General features: G+C 42.0%; 1 protein-coding gene across 18 annotated transcripts in view; it reads left to right on the top strand.

The window, feature by feature from the left end:
* The window catches only part of MAGI2 (membrane associated guanylate kinase, WW and PDZ domain containing 2), a 600,602-nt gene that overhangs the window by 354,663 nt on the left and 219,618 nt on the right, over positions 1 to 26,321 (top strand). For all 18 annotated transcript variants that reach the window (XM_033162889.1, XM_033162886.1, XM_033162885.1 and 15 more), the window contains 2 exons: positions 13,994 to 14,209; positions 21,454 to 21,664. In XM_033162889.1, the coding sequence (XP_033018780.1) occupies positions 13,994 to 14,209; positions 21,454 to 21,664 (427 nt within the window). The remainder of the gene's footprint in view (positions 1 to 13,993; positions 14,210 to 21,453; positions 21,665 to 26,321) is intronic.

The raw sequence follows: 26,321 nt of genomic DNA, 5'->3' as shown, positions 1-26,321 counted from the left end.
AGGCAGGAAAGGCAGGCTCATGAGCCAGTCTCAGCACCGCCAACGCCTCCTCCTCCCACTCGCCACTCGTGTTCCCGTGGCGGAGATAGGCAGGCAACGCAGGAGAGCCCTGTGGCTTTCACCAGAAAGGGCTTCCTGGAGAAAGGGCACTTGGAGGCTATAAATCAGGGGCTATGGCAGCGGGGACCCTGCTTCAGCAGGAAGAGGCTGGGCTAGGAGACCTCTGAGGTTCCCTCCAGCTCAATGGGATGCTGCTTGGTTGCATTTATCTGGCTTTTCAGAATGATACGGCTTTTGAATAGCTTTATTTTAAGACCTCTGGGGTCCGATTCTGATGGATGCCAGCCCACATTCCCAGTGGATCCCAAAGGCCACTTGGGGACAGGTGTGTTCGCACACACCCCTTTGCGAGGGTTGCAGAAGCCCAGCTGCTCCCAGCACATTTCTGAGGCCACTGAAGGGGACAAAGCTGGACAATAAGTAGCCCACCTTGAACTCTTTCTCTCCCCCCCCCCATGCTCCTTCAGAAGGAAGAAGCACTGCCGCAACAAGCCATTCACTCTTTGCAACTGGGGAGACAGATTGCCTTCAATATTCCTTTCAGTACTACCTGTAGTTGACAACTTTGTCATATATTTAGCATCCCAGATATGCTAAATGCTTTCCAAAGAGAAATGTGGGGCGACCCCTGCCCTTGAGAAGCTTAAAATAAAGATTTCAGGGATGTTCAGTTCCCCACACACCCCACACACCCCACCTCCGTCAATTATTCATATATAAACCCACTGGGTGTCATTGATGCTGTAGGTGCCCCTGCTTGTCCCCATCCTTCCCACTTTCTAACTAAGGCTGTGTTCACATTTGAAGCTTAGCAGGCAATGAATGCTTTGTCCTCTACATCTTTCAGCTGCACACGCACACCAGCACCAGTTGATCAATGCTGGTCAGTGCCTCGGTCATTAATGTCTCCGATGCACTTGCTGGCTTGCAAAGAGCTTTAGCCACAGCGCCTCCACTGTGGCAAAATCCCAGGTGGTGGGTGATGCTTTGAGAGGGCGAGAAAGAGGGTTTCCACCCAGTTGTGACTTGGGTCAGTTTCTATCCCCTAGCCCAGCTCTAGAGCTTAATGCCTTGCTTTGCACACAAATGATGGATCTCGTGCTGAGATGTATGCATGGGGAAGGGATAAAAAAAACCCAAGTGGAAGGTGTCTTTGCCATTATATGATCTCAGAATGTAGGCAGAACTTTTTTTTTAAGTGGTGCTGGCATGGAAGATCCCAGTGTAGGTCAGATTAACCACATCATTAAGTTTTGCAGATATTGTCACTGTAGTGTGTGGACCCCACAGCCACTGTGCAGTTACCTTTTCATCCAGGTAACACCTGGAATTAAGCCACAAACCACAGAGGTAGTTTAATTAAAAAGCTTAAAAGATAGCTGCAGGGGGTGGAGCAGGAAGCACACATGAAGTGATTCTCCAGAAATCAGTAGGGCTAATGAAAAGCATGGCTCATGTTTCCTCCTTCATTTGAGGAATATTCCACATTTCAAAAAGTCAAATTTGTTTCCCAGGTGGTGAGATGCCTGGGGACCCACAGGTTTGATTCAGAATTTTTTTTTTTCTTGTTTTCCTCCTCTTCTATGGTGCCAAAAATACGGTAACCATTCTTTTTAGTGGTTGACCAAAGGTAGATAGTTAAGTAAACCACAAGAAAAAAAAATGAGGTTAATTCATTGAATCTTGGTGGTCATGTGAAGGAAAACGTACCATCAGAAAGCATCTCCATAAGAAAAAAAGAGGAGACTGGTAATACAAGGATAACCTAGGGGAGAAGACAAGAAAAGAACAACAGGTGAAAAACAAGAGGGCTGCCCATGCTTGTAAGATAGGAGATAATAATCTCAACAACAGGCTGTCAGAGTACAAAGAAAGAAAATGGGTTTGCAGAGCACAAGCAAGGCAATAGAGCCTTACAAAAGGAGAAACATATTTGCTTAACAGCCACAGGCACAGCCATGCCACTTTGCAGAGCCCAGGAAAAAAATGGTTGACGGAGCACCAGCAGGCACTAGCAACATACACAGGACTTGGCATTTACTTGGCCCTCCTAATGTTACTGGACCACAACTTCTGTTAGCTGTGACTCTTGGCCTTGCTGACTGGGGCTGATGGAGGATGTAGTTCAGCAGCCTCCGGGCAGCCAGGTACAGTGGTACCTCAGGTTACATACGCTTCAGGTTACAGACTCCGCTAACCCAGAAATAACGCTTCAGGTTAAGAACTTTGCTTCAGGATAAGAACAGAAATCGTGCTCTGGTGACGCAGCGGCAGCGGGAGAACCCATTAGCTAAAGTGGTGCTTCAGGTTAAGAACAGTTTCAGGTTAAGAACGGACCTCCGGAACGAATTAAGTACGTAACCAGAGGTACCACTGTATTTCCCATCCCTGCTCAATGTTGTTTTTCATTGTGGTAAGATAGCTCCCCCATTAAGAACTTGCCTTTTAAAGCAGGGGAAATTGATCATGACCCAAATGACCTTATGAAAATGAAATTGCTGAGGGAAGTCAGTACTCCGTTGAATATTTGTGCCTTATTAACATTTTAAGAGCACCCTTGCATTTGATAGATTTCTGTTTAAATGATCAAATATTTGTACATGTACTGTACATTTCAATTTCCTCTGGAAAGCGATTTAAAATATTTGAAAATATTTTAAGGGGAAAGCTGTCACACGCATACACACCCCGTTTTGAGCCAAATAAATGTTACGAGAAAGGAGTATACAGATGCTGCTACTTAATCATTTCGTTGATTTGCTCAGGAATTTGTTTTAGCTTTTGAGAGAGAACAGATCATATTAATATTAGAAAGGCATTGTGTAAACCAATTAATCATCCCAATAGAAGTGCCATTCTAAAACAGTAATAAATGCATATACAAAAAACGTTGATGGATTTGTAGACACAATACTATTGTTCTGTCAAGCGCTGTGTAATTGGAGCCAGAGCTCTGCATATCAGGTGCTCTCTGGATTACCTGGGACCGACCTGTGGGCTGTTCAAGCTGGGACTCCACCACAACAGCCCCAAGGCCTCTTGGGGTGGGGTGGGGTGGGGTCAGGTGGCACGAAAGGGTCAATCGCATGCCACAGTCTTATATAGTCACCCGCCCCCTGTCCCCAGATCTGCTGACTTTTATCAGGGCAACTTATTGCTGAAGCTACCAGGTTTTGTGTTTTTTATATTGTGATTTTGTGTTGTGAACCACCCTGAGATCTATGGGCGTGGGGCAGTATGCAGATATGATAACAATAGAAATTCACGCATTTGTGCCATCATAAAATATTTTATTTCGTTTACATAACCCTGTTGCTGCAGTCCATGTCACTGATTGGTGTCATTCCCGAAAAACTAGAACAGTCAACTTGTTAAATGGATTTTAGTTGATTAAACACCTACATTAGTGTCATTTGAGTGATTAATCTATTAAAATTAGATTTCACTGTATAACCAACAATTCATGTTGATGCTGCAAAGAAATGGAAAGAGGTGCAAAAGTAACTTTTGTTTAAAAACCTCTAATTTATAGGTGGTTTGACTTTGTACTGTATGTGAATAAGAAAAAGAATGATGTAACGCCGCCATCTCAGTATGCTACTTTGTAGAGCTCACAGTTCTTTATTTATGCTGTAATAACAATAAGAGTAACTTGGTATCTTTATACAGTACTTAATGAAGAGCAATTCCTGTGTAATTTTTGCTGTCCCCATCAGTCTCTGGAAGTGATTTTCATCTATACTGTAAGTTATGTTATTTATATTTTTTCTGAGGATAAAATCATTTTTTTTCAAAAGTGTAAAACACACACATACTCCAAAATACCCTTAAAGGTATTTGGTCCCAAATAGCTGAAAGACCACTGCCCTCCTTACAAACCTTCTTGTTAAGACCAGCAGAGGAGGTGTCACTTGGTTCTTCTGCCCAGAAGTCTGTGGAGGGGAGGAGGGGAGTGCAGGAGAGAGCCTTCTCCATGGTGGCCCCTAAAAAAACCCTCCCCACAGAGTGGCATCCGGCACCTTCATGATGTAATTTCTGTCACATGCTGAAGATGCACCTCTTTATTCTGGCCTTTGACAATTTGGCTAGATATTTTTGCTTGATTCGAGCAACTCCTGGAGTTTGCCAAGTTATGCTTTAGGAGTAATTCCAGCTTCATTTTCTTTAACTAAGGCAACTTACTCATTTCAACCAAATTCAATTTTTAATTCAATTTTAATTAATTTTCAATTTCTAGCTATATTACTCAGCAGACAAATCAGATCTATTTTTTAATATGAGGGAACGCACACCTTTAATTAATCCAAATAAAACCAGCAATAGAATTATGGTTATTATGAAGTCTAAAGTCGCATTTAAAATATTTTCTGTGATCAAATTTGCCATAATTTTTTCACAGTGCCACCAAAGGAGAATACCTGTATCGTAAATTACATCTCTAGCATACACCAGAATAGTTGTGGTGTACTTAATTTCACAAGCAATGCATCATTTTTACATGCCTGTACCATCTTCCTATAGAGTTTTTAGATTAAAACCAGGAGCTTTATTTTCCATCAACATTACACAAAGCTGCCTTGTTAGCCCATCGAGCTCAGGACTATGTCAAGTCACTCTCCAAGGTAAAGTCTTGTTCATACTTCTTACCTGAAGCGGAGGTGCCAAGTTCACTTGTTTAGTGTGTGGCCCAGGATTTTCTGCGTGCAAATGATGTGCTTTGCCACTGAGCTGTGAAATAAAGCTATGAAGCAGAAAGCTCTAATAGGGATAATGGTCTCATGTTATGCTTTCCCCACTCCTCGTTAAGCAGTCATGAGGGAATTCCCATCAAGTTGTATCCGTCATGAATCAAGTTAAAGTATTTTGCCTGCACTGTGTGTGTGTGTGTGTGCCTGCCCATCCCTTTGACCACTGGTGTTCCTCATGTATACAAGGCCCACAAATTGGGCTGGTGAGTGGAATCAGTGCAGAGGTGGGCCCAGGAATTGTTCACAACCATTCTAAGTGTATATCTTTTGCCCCTGGTTCTAACTGGCTGCGGGGATTCTTTGCTGGAGCTTCCCACGTGTAAGTTTAGGCCACCTACACGTGGGATTCCAGTTGCCGGGGAAAAGCGGCCAGCACCTCACATGCGTAAAAAGCACGGGCGCCGGCCGGCCTGCGAACGAGGCATCCGATAATTCCGGAGCATAAACTCACACCGGATTGCTGTTTGCCAAGCTAAGTCTGAAGGTGCGTGAGTTGGTTCGGATGAAAATGCCTCGTGAAAATAGCTACAAATACTTGCAACCTCCTGAGTTATACTAAAGTTATGTACTCAAGCATTAAGGCTAAGTAGACCCCGAAATTTTTCTAAATAAACACTAAATACAGACACAGATGTTTCTTTGAATGGCTTTGGCTGACCCGCATAGGCTTTCACACTTCACTGTTCCTAGCCCTATTCTAAAATTCTCCCTAAACTAACAAACCCTGCACCGCCAAATCTTCCGCAATGCTAAGGCTAAATAAAACTAAACCGAGAAATCTTCCGCGATCTAAGCCTATGCTAAACTAAAACCTAACTAAACCTTTACCAAAGGATCTTCCACAAACTATATCCTAACTAAATCCTACACGCGCTTCTAAACCATCCAACCCATCCAGCCCGCTCCCCAAAAACCCTTAAACTAAACTAAACCCCAAAATAACATAACCGAACTGAGATGCCTAAGCGGGGAGCCTCAGCCTTTTATTGATAACCAATAGTGACATCATAACCAATATATTAACCAATAGAAACACTGTTGCTGCCCCCCAAAAAGGCGGGAAGCAGAATAAAACTTCAAAAAACCTCTGGAACTAACTTTTAGGCGGAGTGATCTCAGTGGCAAAATGTCCACTGTCTCTTACTTTTACTTTAACTTTTGTGAGGAAGTATAAATAAAATAGTGCACAAATAATCATTAAATTAAACAAATAACCGCGGGTTCAAAGGAACCCATGAAGTGTATTCCCACAGCTGGCCTTCTAATAGAAAACAAAGAAACCAAGCAGATGCCGCAAGTCTGAATTCTGTTCATCCCTACTTTGTGTTTACTTGCCCCATTTAGGAGTTTATTTTGTACACTTGTTTATACAAACCAGAGTTGAACAAAGAATGTCCCTCCAGCCTTTCCAGCTCATTCATTCATTCATTCATTTAGAAGCAAGAGCATTCTGGGGCCACCTTTCAGACCTAAACAGGGGCCCCCAGATTAGATGTGTGCTTGTGATGCAACAGATACATTTGCAGAAACAGGCCTGCAAACCATTGCATCAAGAAGAATTTATAGAACTGATACTGTTTGTTTCCAGTAGCCAGCAGACAAATGTTTCAGTGGAAATGTATCAAAATTGCACGTGTCCGAGAAAACAGGGTGGGAGATGAGACAGAAGTAATGCAATCAGCCCCAGGCAAAATGGCTTGTCAATGAGAAACCAAAGATAAGAAGCATTAATCTGCCATGGACATTGATTCCAATCTGCACGGACTGTGTGACTGTCTTAAACTTCAAAAACATTTGGTTGCCCTTGATGAAAGGGTTCACTTTTTGGTCTCTTAGTTAGCAAACTGTTGCATCCCAATTCCACTTGCATTGGAGATATTGATCTAAGTGCTTATAGAACATTAGTAGAGGCTAATAGGAAATCACACCGTAATCCCAATTTATTCATTAAACTAATCCTCTTTCTATTACTGATCGCCTTACATGCCCTCCATCCCTTAGAAGCTCTGCATTTTGTTTTCCTCCTTGTGTTGTGCTGCAAGACTCAACAGCTTTCACATCAGTTGTACTATTTAGATTGTAGGCAGAATCCAAGCAGATGCTTTAGGTGTGCCTGAAGGCCTGAGCATGCTCATAGTGGTGGATTTGGCTCTCAGATTTCAGCACTGCCCTGTGTGATGCTAAAATTCAGCACACGAACACACCTTCCATTCTACAGCATTGTTTTGGTAACCCCTGCAGCATGACACAATAGTGCGACCATACCGGTTGTACTACCCTACCCTTTGATGCCCAGTAGTGTTTTTTGAATAACAGTGTGCTGTCTGGGGATAGTAGACTGCAAGAATCATAAGGAAACCCATCTGGCATATGAAAAGTAGTTACCGTATCTTTGGATCCTGGCCCGAAACCATGATAAAATGTGTAACAAATGGCAACTCATACTCTTAGTGACTGGTGTTCTTTAATCTAGATCTAGATCTATGTCTAGTACACCTCATTCTGCGACTAGGTTGTAAACAAAAATATGTTAACAGAACACTACTATACACGTCTGCTTGGAAACAAACTCCTCTGGCCTTGTTAGTATATTCAGGCCAGCTTGGTGCCATACAGTACAAAAACTGTGGTCATTTTGTTGCACCATTGCTCTTGCCGTGCCACTGGGAGCTAAGTCCTCAGCAATTTAAGCCCAGGATCCCTTAAGAACTACTTTGTCCTGTATGCCGCTGGTCAATGAATGAAATCACCTGGGGAGGTTAATGCTGCCTACCCATGGACCAGAAGTGTCAACAAGGAGTTGTGTCTTCAGTGGGCCCAACTCTATGGAACTCTCTCCCATTTGAAATCAGGCAGGCATCGGATTGAAATGGTTTAATGTCAGGAGGCCTTTGCACCACAAGCTATAATAACTGTAGTTTTGCGAAACTAGCCTGAAGCCCTGTGAGAAGTTGGAGCTCTATAGTGATGTGCAACTTTGAGAAGGGGAGAAAGTTTTTGGTAGTTTCGACATGATGTAATCTTGTATTTGCGGGGTGCCAGGGTAGTTAATAATCCTAGATCTTAAAGGGCACTCAACACTGTTACCAAACATTTAGGGACAAGGCTGACAAAAATAATTAGAATTGTACTTTCTGACTTAGCTAACAAGGACCGAAGCATGCGTACCAGAAAATAAAGGGCATTCATTTTTAAGAGTAACATTATCTCAGCATCTCTGCTAATTCACAAATGACAAGAAGCACACCTTTAGGGAACAGGACAAAACTCTGCTTTTATGTTACACCAAGAAAGCGGAGTATTTTCAGATTCCTTGAATACCATACGCTCCAAACGAAGCAGGGCTTTGGTAATTTGGGCATGGCAGTTTCTAACTCATGATGACATTTACCGGTACTTAAGGTAAAAACCACGGGGAATGATTGTTGCATTGAACCCTGTGGGGCTAAATGTGTGCCAGTAAAAGCTAATGATAATAATAATAATAATAATAATAATAATAATAATAATAATAATAATTTTATTTATACCCCGCCCATCTGGCTGGGTCTCCCCAGCCACTCTGGGCGGCTTCCAACAAAAGATTAAAAATATATTAAAACATCAGTCATTAAAAACTTCCCTAAACACACAAAAGGTATACATTTTCTACAAAAGAGACATGGAACCTTAATGGCTTGTGTCCAGAGGCTGCAGTCCTCTACAAGGATCTGCATGCATAATCCCCAATTGACTTCAGTTTGATTTAACAGAAATGCAGCTATACAGGATTTCAGGTTTAAACTGCAAAGGACTTTGAATCCTGAGCAAATCTCCTGCACTTCGAGGCAACTTTTTTTTTTTTTGGCACAATCTATATAACATTTGACTGAAAGCTTTACAAGAGAAAATAGTTAATATGTTGTTCACTGAGACAAGACTTTCACCAATTCTGCTTCTCCAACTTCAGAGAAACACTCACAGAAAACTGAAATACGACTCCAGATTTTGCATGGGACGTCACTTTGAGAGGCTTGGGCTGCAATTCATGGTCCATTTTTTTCTGAGGAATCAAATGAGATCATTTCAGGAAGCACTATGCACATTTTAAGATAACAAATGTTTGGAAATTGTGTTCATAGCATGTCCTGTAAATGGCTTCTGACTGAGTGCCTAGAACTGAGGGACAGTTTATAATCAATGATAAAATGCTAGGACTGGCTGTTAGACCCACAGAGGTTTCCAACTCTTTAAAATCTTTCAAATCAAGATGAAATCAATCAAAATTTTGAACTAAGGGAAATGAAAAGTAAAGATGGAAGAAAGCCAGATGTACCAAGCAACAGGAACTTGTCAGTCATTGGCTTGTTACCTATTCTGATAATTTTGTTGTGAGAGAAACATCCATACCAATCCAGTTCATAACAAAATGCTTTATATTTTTTGTCATGCATAAGGTAAAAGCTCAGCGCCTCAATCAGAGTCCTCTTCATCAGCCCAATTGACCAAAGGGATGCCACTACCTGTGGCAGAGCAAAGCAATGATAATCCATCGGAGGATGGACTGGGGTTTGTTTAGGAACTAGGGAACATTTTGGGACAAAAGGGCTCTACTTGAACCAGGATGTAATGAAAATATGAAATGTTGAACCTAAAATGTTTTACTGTTGGGATTTGTAAGCCGCTCTGGGAGCCGTGTCCGGATGAAGAATGGTGCCCAAAATGTGTATGTGTGCATGTCTGTCTGTCTGTCTACACACATGCATGGACGGATGGATGAAAGAAGAATTCTGCCCTCTCTAATGACAAGTGGAGTGTTTTTATTTTGTTTTGTTTTAAAGAAGTAGCAGACAAATTTAGTCCCTAGAGTGATTGGGGCTTTCTCTCTTCTGTATGGGTGGTGTCTGGGGACAGAAAGCATATCTAAAACGCACACCCCACAAAGTTGTGTGCAGGCTAGTTGGAGAGGATGGATGCCGAAAGTTACATTAAGCTCTCGTTTATCAGGGCTCTCCAGAAGTTACCGAAAGCTGCTTTCCCTGGAAGAGCTCCAGCATCACTGGAAAACCCCGCTTCAGCACATCTGTCCTCCTCACTGGCATAAGGAAATGGATCCAGCCCATTGCTGGTGGATTACGATGTCAGCTGTTCTTTCAGTTTTGAAAGGGGGGGAAATCCAGCTAACTGTCTTGAGGATGAAAAGTGAACTTTCAATGCCTTATTGGTATATTGTCATACTTCCCACTTCTCATGATAACAGCAGATTCAGATTCTGCTACTGTGTTCATTTCAGTGTTAACTGTTCCACTTTCTTGCTATTTCTTGCAAGCCAGGCCAGGGAAAGGAAGGCAACCTCCTCAGGCAGCTGATTTAGGATGTCACACAAGAGCAGCAAATAGTTGTTTAGTTTATTATTGTTGTATTTATGCTGTCCGGGAGAGATGCCCTCATGGGATTTTTCTGCCCCATTTGCCATAGTAATTTCACCAGCTCTGGGTACTATACAGCTTGACTTTGGGGTGAATGATGCACCTCAGACCACAAAATACAGACTCTGATTTCAAGGAGCATATTCCGTCCCCCTCACCACCACAGGTGAACAGTTTGTGTGGTCGATTCCAACAGCATGAATAAATGAATTCATGAAGATTTATGTCAAATGCTGTAGTCACCAGATAAGCTGCTATATTCTTCCCTCACTCAAACTAACATCCAAACCGCCTTCAAGAGCAATTCGGAGTAGAGTGCATTAGAGGAGTCACATATGATTAAGTATTGCAGTGAAGAAGAGGAAATATTTGCAACCAGCAGGGGTGGCTGAACTGAGGTCCCTAGACATTGCTGGTCTATACAGCTCCCGTTATTCTTAACCCTTGGCCATGCTGAGTGGGAATTCTGGTACCACAGCATACATACATTTATTTACTTAAAATATGAGAAATAAATAAATAAATAAATAAATGTATAAAATCTGTTTAAATCATGACAATCAAAACAGCATGACACCAGCCCTTTTATTAAAAGCAGTCCATACCTAAAAGTCGGTGGGAACATCTCTTGGGCCATAGATAAGCCACTCCTGCTTCAGTGGTTCTAGAGAACTTTGTAACTGCCTTTCAGTACTTTGCATGTGGCTTTCTCTGACACATTAATGTTTTGCTGAAAGAAATGTGAAATTGCGCCTTTCTGTCTGTCTGTCTGTCTGTCTGTCTTAGCGGTGGCTATTTAAAATGTATGTATTTATTTATTTCATTTATGAAATGTCCAGTGCATCTACTGTAACATCATGGAATCAGTTTGAGTTGATGTGGCCTTCAGATGTGGACCAGGTGCCTTCAGTGATGCACCCAAACACGTGTCCCCCCCAACCATTGCCCCTCTGGGATTACTAAAGCATGCTGAGGGGGAGGTGACATGGGCCGAGGTAAAGGCATCCCTGCAGGAGTAAGTGATCCCAGACATCTTGAAAAAAGCAGTGACTCAACCACTTCTGAAAAAGCTATAGTCTGTACACCTTCTACTGATCCAGACTGGGTTACTGCAATGCACTCTGTGTCTGGAAGCTGCAGCTGGTACAAAATGCTGCAGCCCAGCTTCTCCCTGGGGCTGATTATCGACATCCAAACAGGCAGGTCCATACGAGGGAACGTGATAAAACAATCATAGAACTGTAGAGTTGGAAGGGACCCCGAGGGTCATCTAGTCCAACCCCCTGCAATGCAAGAATTTCAGCTGAAATATCCATGACAGATACCTGTGGCTCTGGTCCTAAGCCATTCAGGGCTTTAAAGGTTAAATTGATAATTTTAGGTCCCATGTCTTGAGAAAAGATACAGTACAATGAATAATCACGTACTCTGGCTAAACATCCTCATAGCAGTTGTGCCAATAAGGGCAGCGTGAAGTTGTGATTAGAGTGTCAGCCGGCTATGGCTGCACGTAGACTCGAGTTCAAATCTTTGCTGAGCCGTAGAGTTCCCTGCGTAACCCTGGGTCAGCCAGTATTCTCTTACCTTGCAGCGATCTGTACACCCATCGGTGTCGCAGTTAACTCTTTTGATGGAATAAATAAATAATTGCCTTTGATAGGCTTGCTTAGCTCAGAACATTTGTGCTGAGGGTTGGACTGTGAATTTATTCTGCCTCAAAATCCCCGGCGTTTTTTGCATTTCACATGACGCTACCTGTCTGAACCATTTCAAACTGTCTCTCCAACAAAATACAATTTCAATTAAAAATAGCAGAACAGCTCCATGTTTACAAATGTGCTATCACTGGCTCTTCAGGGAGCATAGGCAAGAGGAAGGAACAGATGTGCTTTAAGAACTTAAATATGGTGCTGGTTAAAGATGAAGCAGCAATCCACTATTTTCAATTTCTAGCACTGATACTGTCTTGCTGTTGCAGCCAGTTGTCCAAAACCCTCATTTTCCCAGATTCCAACCAATTTACCCCTTGTTGTGGGTAAAGGACACTTGACATATTAATAACTGGCCCAGAGAGATCTCTCTAGCTCCCCCTAGTTAGTTTCCCCCGCCTTTTAAAGACCTTTCTGTTTAATTTGGGCCTTGTCCACATTTGAGCATTATTTAGTTATTTATCCAAGTTCCCCCTATTTGAAGTAGATCAGAGTGGTTCACAGCCACACATACTTGAATTTGTATATGAGGCGCATCTTTGATCTTTCCCATAACACCAGCAGGCATTCCTTTTTCTGTATTTCCTCGCCTTGTAACTTATTGATTCTGTGGTGCCAATTAAATGCTGATAGGGCATGCATGCAGATAGCTGTATGAGTGCCTTGGTTTAAACAACAACAACAACAACAACAACCCCCACCTAGGAAGTGCACAGAAGCACACTGGCAATTGAAAATTCTCAGCTGACAATATTTGATATGGTTCAGTTCTCTGTGCAGTTTTGTGCAAATATAAAGGAAATATATGCTATAGTCCCCTGACATTTTAGTCCAGTCACAAACGACTCTGGGGTTGCAGCGCTCATCTTGCTTTACTGGCTGAGGGAGCCAACATTTGTCCGCAGACAGTTTTTCTGGGTCATGTGGCCAGCATGACTAAGCCGCTTCTGGCGAAACCAGAGCAGCACACAGAAACGCCATTTACCTTCCCGCCGGAGCGGTACCTATTTATCTACTTGCACTTTGACGTGCTTTTGAACTGCTATGTTGGCAGGAGCTGGGACCAAACAACAGGAACTCACCCCGTCGTGGGGAATCGAACCGCCAGCCTTCCGATCAGCAAGCCCTAGGCTCTGTGGTTTAGACCACAGCGCCACCCGCGTCCCTATTCCATTCAGTAGCATGCTGCAAATAGTTGCAAGCACAGCTAGAAATGAAAATAAAGCACCGAGTAAGGAGTGGGCATGGAAAGGGTTGTCGCAGAAAGTGGCCCCCACCCTAAAACACTAAACTCAGTTGCGTGGTTTGGAGCCCAATTTTTCCCAATTTATCAGATTATAGCCAAATTTACAGGGAGGGAGCCCCAAGATTTGTGTTGTTTGAGGACTCAGCTAGATTGGTAAAGAAAAATCCCTTTATATGCATTGTATATGCGATATAACACTTTGACACCAGGTGGCCCTCTGGAGTCCTATCTTTCCTTACCAGATTTCCCTGTATGAGTTTACAATGCGTTTCACTGAATTGCTTCTCTGATGTGTCTAGATCCAGCCTGGGAGTAACATCACGTGAACGAGTCAAATAAAATAGGAATGCAAACAGCTACAAACACACAGTAAACTCTGGCGTGGACAAGCTGATTATTTTATTATGTTGTTGGTTGTGGTTCATTTCGCCTCTATTTTATTTCTAAGTCTGTGGTGTAGTTCTTTTAAAAAGTTGTTTCATTGGTTTTTACGTCTTGTGGACTTTTATAAGAAGAAAGCCAGTACTGCATCGCTCTCAGTGGAATGTACATTTTGATGCACATTTTAATACATACTCCTCTCTATAACTAGAGGATAGGAACTAGTTGACATGCATGCGCCAGACCTCTGTTATCATGCTGCACCGCAGTTTGTGCAGCTGCTTTTTCAGTTTAGATATCCAAAACACTCTACAGATGTTTCATGGAAACCTAAGTCTGAGAGGAGACAAAGCAAAGCTGAAAACTATGGTGAAATAAATGGGTAGTTTTCACACAGCTCCATTTGTGGTCTCTTTTTTTCCTTTTCTTTTTTTGTCCTAGACAACTACTACGGTACCCCAAAGCCTCCAGCAGAGCCAACCCCATTATTGTTAAATGTAACAGACCAGTTACTCCCCGGTGCAACACCCAGTGCTGAAGGCAAACGCAAAAGAAATAAGTCGGTGAGCAATATGGAGAAGACTGGGATAGAGCCCCCAGAGGAAGAGGAGGAAGAAAGATCTGTCGTCAACGGAAATGGCATGGCAATAACACCAGGTCAGTGCTTTTCCTCTTGTTATGTCTAACGTGGGTTTCAGCTCCTTGCCATTGTAGCTAAAGGCAAAAGAGCAGTGACGTTAACAGCAAGCAGCATTGTGTGAAATTTGTGATAGCTAAACTGAGCCACCCAGTGCTGCTCAGAGGACCAGGCCGGAAAAATGGGGGACTTGGAACAGGTAACAACAGTGGGGCCCATTGGCAATGCTGGATTTAGGGCGCTGTGGGTGGTTCCCCACCCCACAGGGCACCGAGTCAAGGGGGCACATCATGATGTTGATGAAGAAGAAGAAGAAGAAGAAGAAGAAGAAGAAGAAGAAGAAGAAGAAGAGGAAGAAGAAGAGGAGGAGGAGGAGGAGGAGGAGGAGTTTGGATTTGACATCCCACTTTATCACTCCCCTTAAGGAGTCTCAAAGCGGCTAACATTCTCCTTCCCCTTCTTCCCCCACAACAAACACTCTGTGAGGTGAGTGGGGCTGAAAGACTTCAAAGAAGTGTGACTAGCCCAAGGTCACCCAGCAGCTGCATGTGGAGGAGTGGAGACGCGAACACGGTTCACCAGATTGCGAGTCTGCCGCTCTTAACCACTACACCACACTGGCTCTCATGTATCATGATGATGATACAACCTAAATTTATACCTGCTCAAAGTTAGGGGACACCAAATTTTGTCCTAATAAGGTGCCATATTATCAAAGTCTACCCCTGCTGGATGCCAGATGCTGAAACTTGGATATGACCCCAGAATCTATTACAGTATTTCATTGACTCAAAGTCGGGGCTTGCAATTACAGACACTGCTGCTTTGACTTGCTTCTTTAGCAATGTCTTGAACTGTGACCGGAGATCATGTTGTTTAAAGTACAGGTGTGGTCTCTCCCACCCGCTTTCTTCTCTGATAGTTTCTAGCCATCGAGAATCTTTTCTGGCCCATACTTGCATTGCGCTCGGAAGAATTCAAGTCATTTCTGTATTGATTTACCTCGTACTTGAGCATAGCTGTCAATTTTCCCTTTTTTGTGGGAAATTCCCTTATTCCAGCGCTGTTTCCCACTGCAAAAAAAGGGAAGGTTGACAACTATGTCCTTGAGGGAGGTCTAGAAGGCTATCAAGTTGGGTCTCTCAATCTGCCTTTTAATGCACAAAATTGTTTTTAATTTAAGAAATTAATTGAACAGTTCAAAAGTGTACATCACATAAAAGATTCTGAAAACTCTTTGAGTTTTCATGTGTAGGAAATAGGTGTTTCATTTCTCTTCCGTAGAAACAGAATATATGTGATTTAGAACCTAATAATCCTATTGGAAAAAATAAGTTTCAATAAAAAGAGTGAAATATTATTTCCTGAAGCATAGATTGAAGGATAAATCATTGCATTAAAAGCTTCTGAATATACAGCACATATAAAACAATAAATCCAGCACCTAATCTTTAAGAACTGTAAAAATTACACTATATACACATAGCTTTTAATACAGGACTTCCTTTTTTCCATTTGAGGAAAATAGCACATTCAATTTGAATGAGTCCCCCCATCTCCATAAAGTATCATTTGTTTATATATTTCCATCTATCAATGGCTTGCTGTAAAACATCGCAAAGTGATTTAACAATAAAGACATCAACAATAAAACAAATTCATATATCAAGACAATTTGATACATAAAAATGATTTCCAATCTCATACAGAGATGCATACAAAACGTTGCCGTTACAAGTATACAGTGGTGTATATACAAGCCATTGCTATGCAATGGTGTAAATACAATACATTGCTATGCACACTGTTCCTTTCTTGGCCACCAGATTTCCGCTAAAGAAGGCAAATGTGAAGAATTATGCAGGAAGCACAAGAAGATAAGGGTAACAGAACTGAAATTCATTTAAGGTGCTTTTTTGTGTACACCTCCTACTAGGAATCAATAGAAAACATTCATTCGGTTTAAACAAAATAAAAAATAAAAAATCCTTCCAGTAGCACCTTAGAGACCAACCAAGTTTGTTCTTGGTATGAACTTTCATGTGCATGCACACTTCTTCAGAAAGCTCATGCCAATAACAAACTTAGTTGGTCTCTAAGGAGCTACTGGAAGGATTTTTCATTTTTTTTATTTTGTTTTGACTATGGCAGACCAACACGGCTACAGTTCGTTAGTTGAGCTGTGCTGCTCTTTATTAGGCAGTTGATAAAGCGGACTAAAACCAAGGTGTAAAGTTGCTACTGGATTTCACCTGAAGCGAGTTTCCTTTTTTTTAAGTACGCGTGGGAGGTTTCTGCTTAGACGATTTCGTGGGAAAGAAAAGGAATTGCGATAAGGCCATGGAGATTTGGGGAGGAGGGATCTCAAATCACAAAGGCACCATGCGTGTGCATGGGACTATGGCTTGTTGGATAGTGTGGGGACTCTTTCTCAGTGAGCCTCCTTAGGTTTGTGGCGCATGGCAATTTGTTTGCCAGGGGACTGCTGTCATTTACATTGTGCGGTTTGACTCACTCGTTGATTCACTGGAAACCATTATTTGCTTTATTCTTAACTATGGTGTTTTTCACATCCAAGCATATATTTCTTTTTCTTTTATATTGTTATGCAATAACATTGCTTACCCTAAGTTATGACATTTACTTTGATGGCACTCACTCTTTGAAAGTGTGCATTGTTCTCTCAGGTGGTTTTCTTTTTCTTTTTTTTCAAATAATATTTATTGTATTTTCCAAAAACAACAACAAATAAAACAAAAAACAACAACAACAAACTAAAAAAGAAAAACCAAATACAAAACAGTTAAAAGAAAAAACATCCAAAAATAACAACAAAAAACAATATGTCATTATGCTAAAAAAAATTCCATTTTCTTATCATCTTTTTCTGACTTCCTCCTGTTTCCCCTAATTTACGTCCCTCAGAATATTTCACGTAACTTCCGAATTTAACCCTTATCTTTTATAAATACCATTCAATCTTCGAAATTAAAACATTTAAAATCTAAAATCATTTATATCTAAAAAAATTCTCAATCAAATTCTAAATTCTATAATCTCCTGAAATTTTCATTTGCTTCAAATTATACATGTGACAGCCTATCCTTCTTCTAGAATCAAAATTTCAAATATTACAATACTTTTTTAAATACAATTTAAATTTTCCCCATTCTTTTTCCACCGCGTCGTCTCTCAGGTGGTTTTCAGGTGGTCACCCCTTAAGGGAGACGAGTGGCCAGATGGTTCATTTCCAAGGTTGTAATTCCAATGTCATGCCATTGTTTAAAATGCTTTAAATGCTCAAACGGATCCTCAAAAAGAATGCAAAGTGGGAGCAGAGAGACAATTTTCATACCTCTTTTTTTACACAACTAGAAAGATCTCTCTCCTAATTGCGAGACCCATTTCCAAGGAATTCAACTTGGTTTCTTTTGCCCTTCTGTGCAATATTTTGCATGCCAGCTGAGCCTCCTCTGTTCCCTGTAGTTCTTAGTCATGCTTTCTGTTACCTACTGTGGGGAAAATGTCAGGTTCGTGGGGTTGCTGTCAGCTTTTAGCTAGCAATTTGACTGATGAGATGAGAAACAAAATGGAAGTCACTTCCCCGTCTCACAACTCAAAAGTAAGCGAGAAGGAGAAAGCAGCAAGTATGTTACTCACTGGAAGACTTGCAAAAGCACATTTTTGTAATTTTATCTACACATACAATCCTTATTTCTGTAGCAATGAAGAGGAAGGTGGTTTTCCTAAAAAGCTAATACTGTATTTGCATTAAGATGTACAGAGCAATTCTGATGCATTTTGTCCTCATTTTAAGCTTGTGCCTCCTTCCCCTGCCTTTGTCCAAGCAGTTGGTCCCTTCCCTTTCCCGCCCCGACCTGGCCACAGTGATCCATGCGACGGCCACCTCCAGGCTTGACTACCGTAACTCGCTTTACATGGGGCTGCCCTTGAAACTGTCCCAGAAATTCCAGTGGGTGCAGAATGCTGCAGTGAGGCTCCTCACGGGGTCCTTGCCATGGGAGCATATTCACCCAGTGCTCTACCAGCTGCACTGGCTCCCGGTGGAGTACCGGATCAGGTTTAAGGTGCTGGTTTTGACCTTTAAAGCACTATGCGGCCTAGGACCCTCGTACTTACGGGACTGCCTCTCCTGGTATGTCCCACAGAGGACTCTAAGGTCCATGAATAATAATAGCTTAAGGGTTCCGGGCCCTAAAGAAGCTAGATTATCCTCCACCAGGGCCAGGGCTTTTTCAGTGATGGCTCCTACCTGGTGGAATGCTCTGTCCCACAAGACCAGGGCCCTGCAGGACTCGATCTCCTTCCGCATGGCCTCTAAGATGAGCTATTCCGCCTGGCCTTCAATTTATCCTCATCCTTCATTCCTTTTCCCCTTCTCTTTTTCTATGAAGAAACCCTTCTGAGACCCCATGTTTAAACTCTTCCCTGGTCTCCTTGCTGGCCCTAGAAGGACTAACTTGGCCAGTTAGCCCTGCAATGCTACGTTTATGTTGTACTTTGTGCTGTTTTTAAAGTTGTTTTTGATCAATGTTTTATATTTGTTGTTAGCCGCCCTGAGCCTGGTTTTTAAATCGGGAAGGGCGGGGTATAAATAAAAAATTATTATTATTATTATTATTATTATTATTATTATTAGGAAGCCAGAGCAAAACTCATGCATTACAAATAAAAGGAGGCTGCTTCAGAAAATGGTATCTCTCTACCAAGTCTCCTCCCACTACTCTGTTTTTTTTTTGCAGATATATTTTTTATTTTCCAAAAATAAACAAAGCTTAACACACATTTGTCAGATACAATTTTTACAATAATACCTAAACTCCGCCGAGTTTTCTGACTTCCTTCCTTCTCTACTTTAGTTTTTTTTTAAGTTCCATCATTCATCCGCTTTCCCTTAAATCCCAAATTGTATTTTCCATATTACAATACCTTCATCTTTAATCATACGTTCTACTAGGTTGCAAGAATTTTATCACACCTGTTAGTGAATTACATAATTATAGACTTCTAAATATTTCAAAAATTTACTCCAGTCAGCTTGAACCTGTTGATCTCTCTGGTCTCTTATCCTCGCAGTCAGTCTCGCTAGTTCCGAATACTCCATTAATTTCATTCTCCAATCCTCTACCTTTGGTATACCTTTCAGTTTCCAATTCTGAGCCAGTAAAAGTTAGAGTTTACTGGGAGACAATATATAATGAGTTAAAGAAGATACTTCAATACACATTCCCCAAAAAAACCTGAGGTGTTTTTGCTTGGTTTGGTAGGTGAGGAGATTAAAGGGAAAGATCAAAGTTTTTTTTATACGCCACCACAGTGGCCAGAATTTTTCCTCCCACTACTCTGTAACATATATAGGCACACCTCATTTTATTCCGCTTTGCTCCATTGCGCTTCACAGATATTGCTCCTTATGAGGCTGTGAGTGCATCAGCCAGCAGGCAGCCTGGCCGTGTCCAAGGAAAAGAAGCCCCCGTTGCCACCACTCCTCTTCTGGCCACAACAGTGGAGTTGGCTAAGGCTGGAGCCGGGTTTTCCCCCTCCCATTCCTACAACCAGGATGTATAAGAAGTGCTTTGATGATTTATATGAAGTGCTATATTAATGCATAGTAGGTGGTGGTGGTGGTGTTACAATTCAAAGGATGGATAATTTTATAAAGCATTGGACAACTAAATTGTGAACCAGCAGTGTGAAAAGCATGAGGACTAGCATCTCTCTGTTGGGGTGGATGTTAGAATAGGAAGTCATCAGCTACTGACTTTCTCCCGTGGGGGGGGGGAACTATCATGGAAAGACCAGATTTGCACTATTTTTATACTCCAGGCTTGAAGTATTTTAATTTTTGAAAGTAGGTCACCTAAAGATGTAAGAACGTTGCCTCTGGTTACAGGAAGGAAGCTGGATTAATTTAGAATCTCATTTTCTATCATGGGAAACTTGACCTATGTTTAATATATTGACTTAAGTTATCTGGTTGTTGGATTTTAGATAGATAGATAGATAGATAGATAGATAGATAGATAGATGATAGATAGATCTAGATAAAGATAGAGATTCTAGGTCTAGTTCTATGTGTAGATATATATGTGTATACTTAAAAGGTTTGATTAAATGAACCCAGGCAATAGAATGAAGTTTTTGTGAAGCAAAAAAAATCAACTCCTCCCCCGTTTCCGTTAATTAAACTATGGATTGTCTCCATCAGATCACATAGCTTTAGGGAGGTAGGGGTTTGGAGGAAAAGCTACCTTCACTTCATAATTGCTGCTGACCAGGCAAATATCCAAAGGAAATCCCTCAGGACTGCAGGAGAATTATTATCATGTGTAGCAGTAAACATTTAGCACCACCCCAAAGTGGATTTTAATCAGATAAAAAAAGCTTGTGAACTCATATTTTTATGTTCATTCCTCTCATGGAGATTCTCATCCTTTGGAACCAGAAGAAAATGGAGGAATACCATCTTTTTCTAAATCCTGTGCAATTTAATTAGTCATTGGAAATGACTTGTCCTTCCTAAAATATGCAGCAATGGATCTGATTGATGCATGAGAATTTGATGTCGATGTTTAATTCTAGTGACTGTTTTATAATTGTTACTGTGATCCTGGTTTTTGTACTGTTGTTTTGATTTATGAATTGGTTGAACTGTAGATTCAGTTGTGGATTTTTGAGTGTTTGCCACCTTGAATCTCATTGGAAAAAATCTGTGGAATATCAGTTTTTGTAATAAAATAAATATGCACCTAGGCATTTTTTTTGTCTTTAGACTTTTAAGTTCCCTATTCCAAAAGTGAATTCTACCCTTCCCATGGATAGCTGACAGGATCCTTCCCACAATGAAGTTGCTCAGCAGAATAAAAACTTCCAATTCACTATGTTCTTAATCGTCATGCACCAAAATTTGGTGGGACTTAACTAGGGTTGGTCCACAGTCTATGAGGCAGCTGTCTAATCGTATCCCACATGTTCCATTGCACAGACCCAGGCCATGGTTAATTTCTTGAGGTTTGGACAAGTGATACTCGCACCTAGTGGGACTGTGGCCGACAGGGAGCACACACGAGATTATAATCTCTCCCATATCACTGCAAATGTACAGCCCACTGCTCCTGTTTTATGTTTCTTCCTGCTTCAGCCTAGTTTTAATATCTGGTGGTGTGTTGTCTTTTTACTGTATTATTACAATTGATACTTCAATAGCACAGCAATCTTGACACGCATGTCTTCTCTTGTGCAGAATCAAGTGAGCATGACGAGAAGAGTACAGGTGCCTCAGGTGAAACTTCCTCACAGCCTTATCCTGCACCAGTATATAGCCAACCTGAAGAGGTAAAAGAGGATATGGATGTAACAAAACAACCCAAACCAGAAGAAAATGATGAATTGGGCCCATTGCCTGACAATTGGGAAATGGCTTACACGGAGAAGGGAGAAGTCTACTTCATTGAGTAAGTACTTCACATTTGAAAAGAAGATGCGTGCCATTCTCAATGCAAGCTACGGAGTTAGTAGCAAAGTTCTATACATGGCAACTTGGATGTAAGGCCCATTGAATTCAGTGGGTCTAGCTCCTAGGTAAGTGAGGGTAGGATTGCAGCCAACAGATTCTGAACCAATATGATAGGGGCATGCATGAAATTAAAATATTTCCTGTGGCCACACTGCTGATATATTGCTAGTTCTTGGAACAAAACTGTATTGAGATGAAATATGTGGTTTATACATTTAAATTTTACCAGTTCTCATTTTTATTGGTGTGGGGTTGCCATATACCCGGAATTTCCTGACAGAGCAGGTATTTCTCCCTCTTAAGCAGCAACCAGGTGGAAATTGCTGCCATGTCCAGGAAAATCCGGACGTATGGCAGCCCATGTCGGAAGTGTAGATTTTGATGAATTTCATTAACAATAGCCCCAAAACTCTTTTTTTTTTTTTTTGCTTTTGCAAACAACTTTGGCAAAAAAAGGTACAACTTTTGTCTCCAGATTTTTACTCTTTGAAATATTACAACCCTTTATTGGTGCAAGTACCAACTGTAAAGTAAACATGCCCAGTCACTCCCAATATATACCTATTTTAAATATATGGTATATTTTTGATTGCCATTAATTTATGGAATGCGGACCCAGCGGCGGAGCAAGCCAATCGGGCGCCTTGGGTGGCGCGTGTGCCCTGTGCCCGGGAGTGGGGCCAGTCGCCCACAAGGGCACTGTGGGGCCTCCGGAGTTTGCCTGCCTCCTCCCACTCAGCCACCCTACAGCTGAGGTGGAAGCAACAGACCGTTTGGGCAGTGTGGAGCCTGCAGGCACTCAAGCCACTGTGTCACTCCCAGGAAAAATGCGTGGCTTGGGTGTGCTGCAGGCCCTATGGTCAGTGCCGCCCACCATTTTGTAACCCCCCTCAGTGGGGACACACCTCCCGCACCCCCTTGCTACGGCCCTGTGTGGACCTATATAGTATTTACTGCTTTCTTGTTTGGAATTGTCCAGAGTTCACAGGGTTAAGAAGAATCTCGTGCTGTTCAGGTCCTATTAACTAGCCCCTTAGTTTATGAGTTAAGAAGAGGACTTAAAGAGAATCATAATAAGCCCATCAGACTGTTAAGTAACAAATATGATATCAGATATTATATCATGTAAATAATAGTAGATCGAAACACCATGCTTGTGCTGCCACCAATACCAGCCTGTTTTGTTTACCTTTTTGAGCAAATTTGCTGCTACTCTCCCACCCACCGTCACAATCTTTTCCTGCCTGCTGTTCTCCCCACTGTCCTCTGCTGCACTTTGGGCCTAGAAGCTGGGCAACGCCATAGGGAGCTTGCCAGTACACAGCACCAGCAACTGAAGTTGCAGCTATCTGCTGCTACTTTAATTTGCCAGGCATTCCCAAAATGACAAAATAGTAGCTGCAAAATGAGCCTGATATCCCCCCCCCCTTTACAAAACACCTTCAGCAGTTCCATGTTGTTATTGGCCTTCTTCCCATTCATGTTGGGATGGAGCTTCTATTTATACACATGGCCACAATCCAGTGCTCATCTGTATGCATATTAGTCTTATTGAAATAAATGCATTATAGCTTCAATAATCCTCACGTGGCTTTCCCAGGAACACACAGGAAGTGTCTGTTCAAAAATGGGATTTGATCTCTTTAACACCAACCTACCAAACTAAGTGGGACGCGGGTGGCGCTGTGGGTTAAACCACAGAGCCTAGGGCTTGCTGATCAGAAGGTCGGCTCCTGTTGCTCGGTCCCAGCTCCTGCCCACCTAGCCGTTCGAGAGCACGTTAAAGTGCAAGTAGATAAATAGGTACTGCTCTGGCGAGAAGGCAAACGGTGTTTCTGTGCGCTGCTCTGGTTCACCAGAAGTGGCTTTGTCATGCTGGCCACATGACCCAGAAGCTGTACGCCGGCTCCCTCGGCCAATAAAGCGAGATGAGCAACGCAACCCCAGAGTCGGACACAACAGGACCTAATGGTCAGGGGTCCCTTTACCTTTACCTTACCAAACTAAGTACAGGTAGGTAGCCGTGTTGGTCTGCCATAGTCGAAACAAAATAAAAAATAAAAAAAATCCTTCCAGTAGCACCTTAAAGATCAACTAAGTTTGTTCTTGGTATGAGCTTTCGTGTGCATGCACACTTCTTCAGATACACTGAAACAGAAGTCACCAGACCCTTTATATATAGTGATAGGGTGAGGAGGGGTATTACTCAGAAGGGGGGTGGGAATAGGTCAAACTAAATTACGGTTTCCTGTAACATGAACAAACCTACAGTAGTGTGCATTCCCTTCCCCCCCTCTCCTCCTCTTTATGCACCAGAGGAAGAGATCACAATATTACCTTTACATTAACCACAGCTCCCTCAGCCGGCAATGTCTAAACTTGAAGAACTATGGTTAATGTAACATGTGATTTGGCCCTAAATCACAAGGGGAACTGCAGGGAAGAGTTTGTGAATAAATGATTGCTCAACATCTGAATTTTATCCAGTATCAATATTGGGTGAATAACAGCATTGTCAAAAAAAATAAAAAAATAACAGCATTGTCTCTACTAGGTGTTCTATAGCCATACTGTCCACATAAAAAGCCATAAAATATACCCACAGTGGACACTAACTAAATCCTGGATTCTTATGAGGTGGAGATTTTCCGTCACTCAGAAGAGTGATTATTTTTAGCCTCTTTCGCCTAGAGTTCCAATCTCCTTTTTTTCTTCTTTTATTCTCTCAACTATGTTCTGTTTTTGCTATTGCTTGAAGTATCCATTGCTTCTAAGTGATTTCTTCTCTAATGCATATTGAGTGTTTGCAATTGTTTACATTTGCAGACCCACTCATTAGCCATCTAAGCAAGCATTTGTTTTGAATTGGTTGTAGTAATTGTAATAGTCTAATCTCATGGTGCATTGTAAATTATGTATGTAATAAAGCTTTTGCTTCCCTTTGCACCAAACTGAAGTCATTATTTGAACACGACGTTTGGAAGGAATGTATGTCATGATTAGCAGCTTGCAATTTTCAGCTCTCATTGGTAGTGAAGGCTGTACAGTAGAGGTCTTGAATGCTACCCATATTTCATAAGCAAAGTGAATTGCCCAGGGCTTTTCAGCCAGTTGATTACCATTAGATTAGTGGGTTCATAATTAACTGGTCATTACCCTATTATAGCTGTATTGCAGTGACAACTAACCCTGTTGGTCAAGAATCACTGTCCCTCAGGACTTAAGACGATTTCTTGCTGTGACACTTGACGGCATCTTTTCAACCTCAGTGGCTCTCTATGTGTTCAAAAAGCTATGACTATCAGGTAGTTACTTCTGACTAGAAGACGGTTCAGTGGTATCATGGTGAGCAGGCAGGGAAGTCTCTGAGCTGAGGTATGTCAGGCAGATTGTGTCGAGAAACTCCTGACTTCCTGGTTGTAAGTGTCTTACAGAATATTCAGATCCTAATGTAAAATGGTTTGTTTCATATATAGTCTCCTCGCAATTAGGAAGCTGGATTGGGAGTGCATGGAGTTTGTATTCAGCAGGAAAATTCAAACACTTCAAACAAGGGATGAGGAGCCTGTCCACACACACACACACACACCGTGCCAGATGTTGTTGAACTCCCATCATCCCTGAGCATCGGTCATGTTTATTGGCATCTCTGCTTTAGACCTTCTAGCACATCTGAGGATTGGTTTGTTCTGCTCCACCTGGTCAGGCACCTACTATCATTATTTTAAAAAGTTGTGAGTTTCAACATACATTGAGTCCCTGCCACAAACTTGTTTTATTAATTCAGTGCCTCCAACCCAAGCAATGGGGCTGGGAAATGCTGCTTTATTAAAGTGTATCTATTTACAGCCTAAGCAGGGACTTCAGAAATCATAGTTTCCATTACCTGTTGTTGTTGTTGTTCAGTCGTTCAGTCGTGTCCGACTCTTCGTGACCCCATGGACCAGAGCACGCCAGGCACCCCTATCCTCCACTGCCTCCCGCAGTTTAGCCAAACTCATGCCAGTCACTTTGAGAACACTGTCCAACCATCTCATCCTGTCGTCCCCTTCTCCTTGTGCCTTCCATATTTCCCAACATCAGGGTCTTTTCCAGGGAGTCTTCTCTTCTCATGAGGTGGCCAAAGCATTGGAGCCTCAACTTCAGGATCTGCCCTTCCAGTGAGCGCTCAGGGCTGATTTCTTTAAGGATGGATATGTTTGATCTTCTTGCAGTCCATGGGACTCTCAAGAGTCTCCTCCAGCACCATAATTCAAAAGCATCAATTCTTCAGCAATCAGCCTTCTTTATGGTCCAGCTCTCACTTCCATACATTACTACTGGGAAAACCATAGCTTTAACTATACGGACCTTTGTCGGCAAGGTGATGTCTCTGCTTTTTAAGATGCTGTCTAGGTTTGTCATTACTAGTGAGGTGCAAACTCCTCTGTGGCCCCTCCTTATTTGACCAGGAGGCAGATAGCTCACCCATCTAACCTTTGGCATGGCATAATTCTCTGTGAAGCTTCTGTTTTTCCTTCCAGCCCTTGGACCCTTTTTCTCTTCATGGGGTAGACCTCTACTTGTAATGGTTTGGTCTGGGAGCCCCTCTGCAA

This window comes from Lacerta agilis, chromosome 10 (genome assembly GCF_009819535.1).
Source record: "Lacerta agilis isolate rLacAgi1 chromosome 10, rLacAgi1.pri, whole genome shotgun sequence".
Lineage (NCBI taxonomy): Eukaryota > Metazoa > Chordata > Lepidosauria > Squamata > Lacertidae > Lacerta > Lacerta agilis.
Note: the sequence above shows the minus strand (reverse complement) of the source record. Positions and strands in the feature narration are given on the sequence as shown.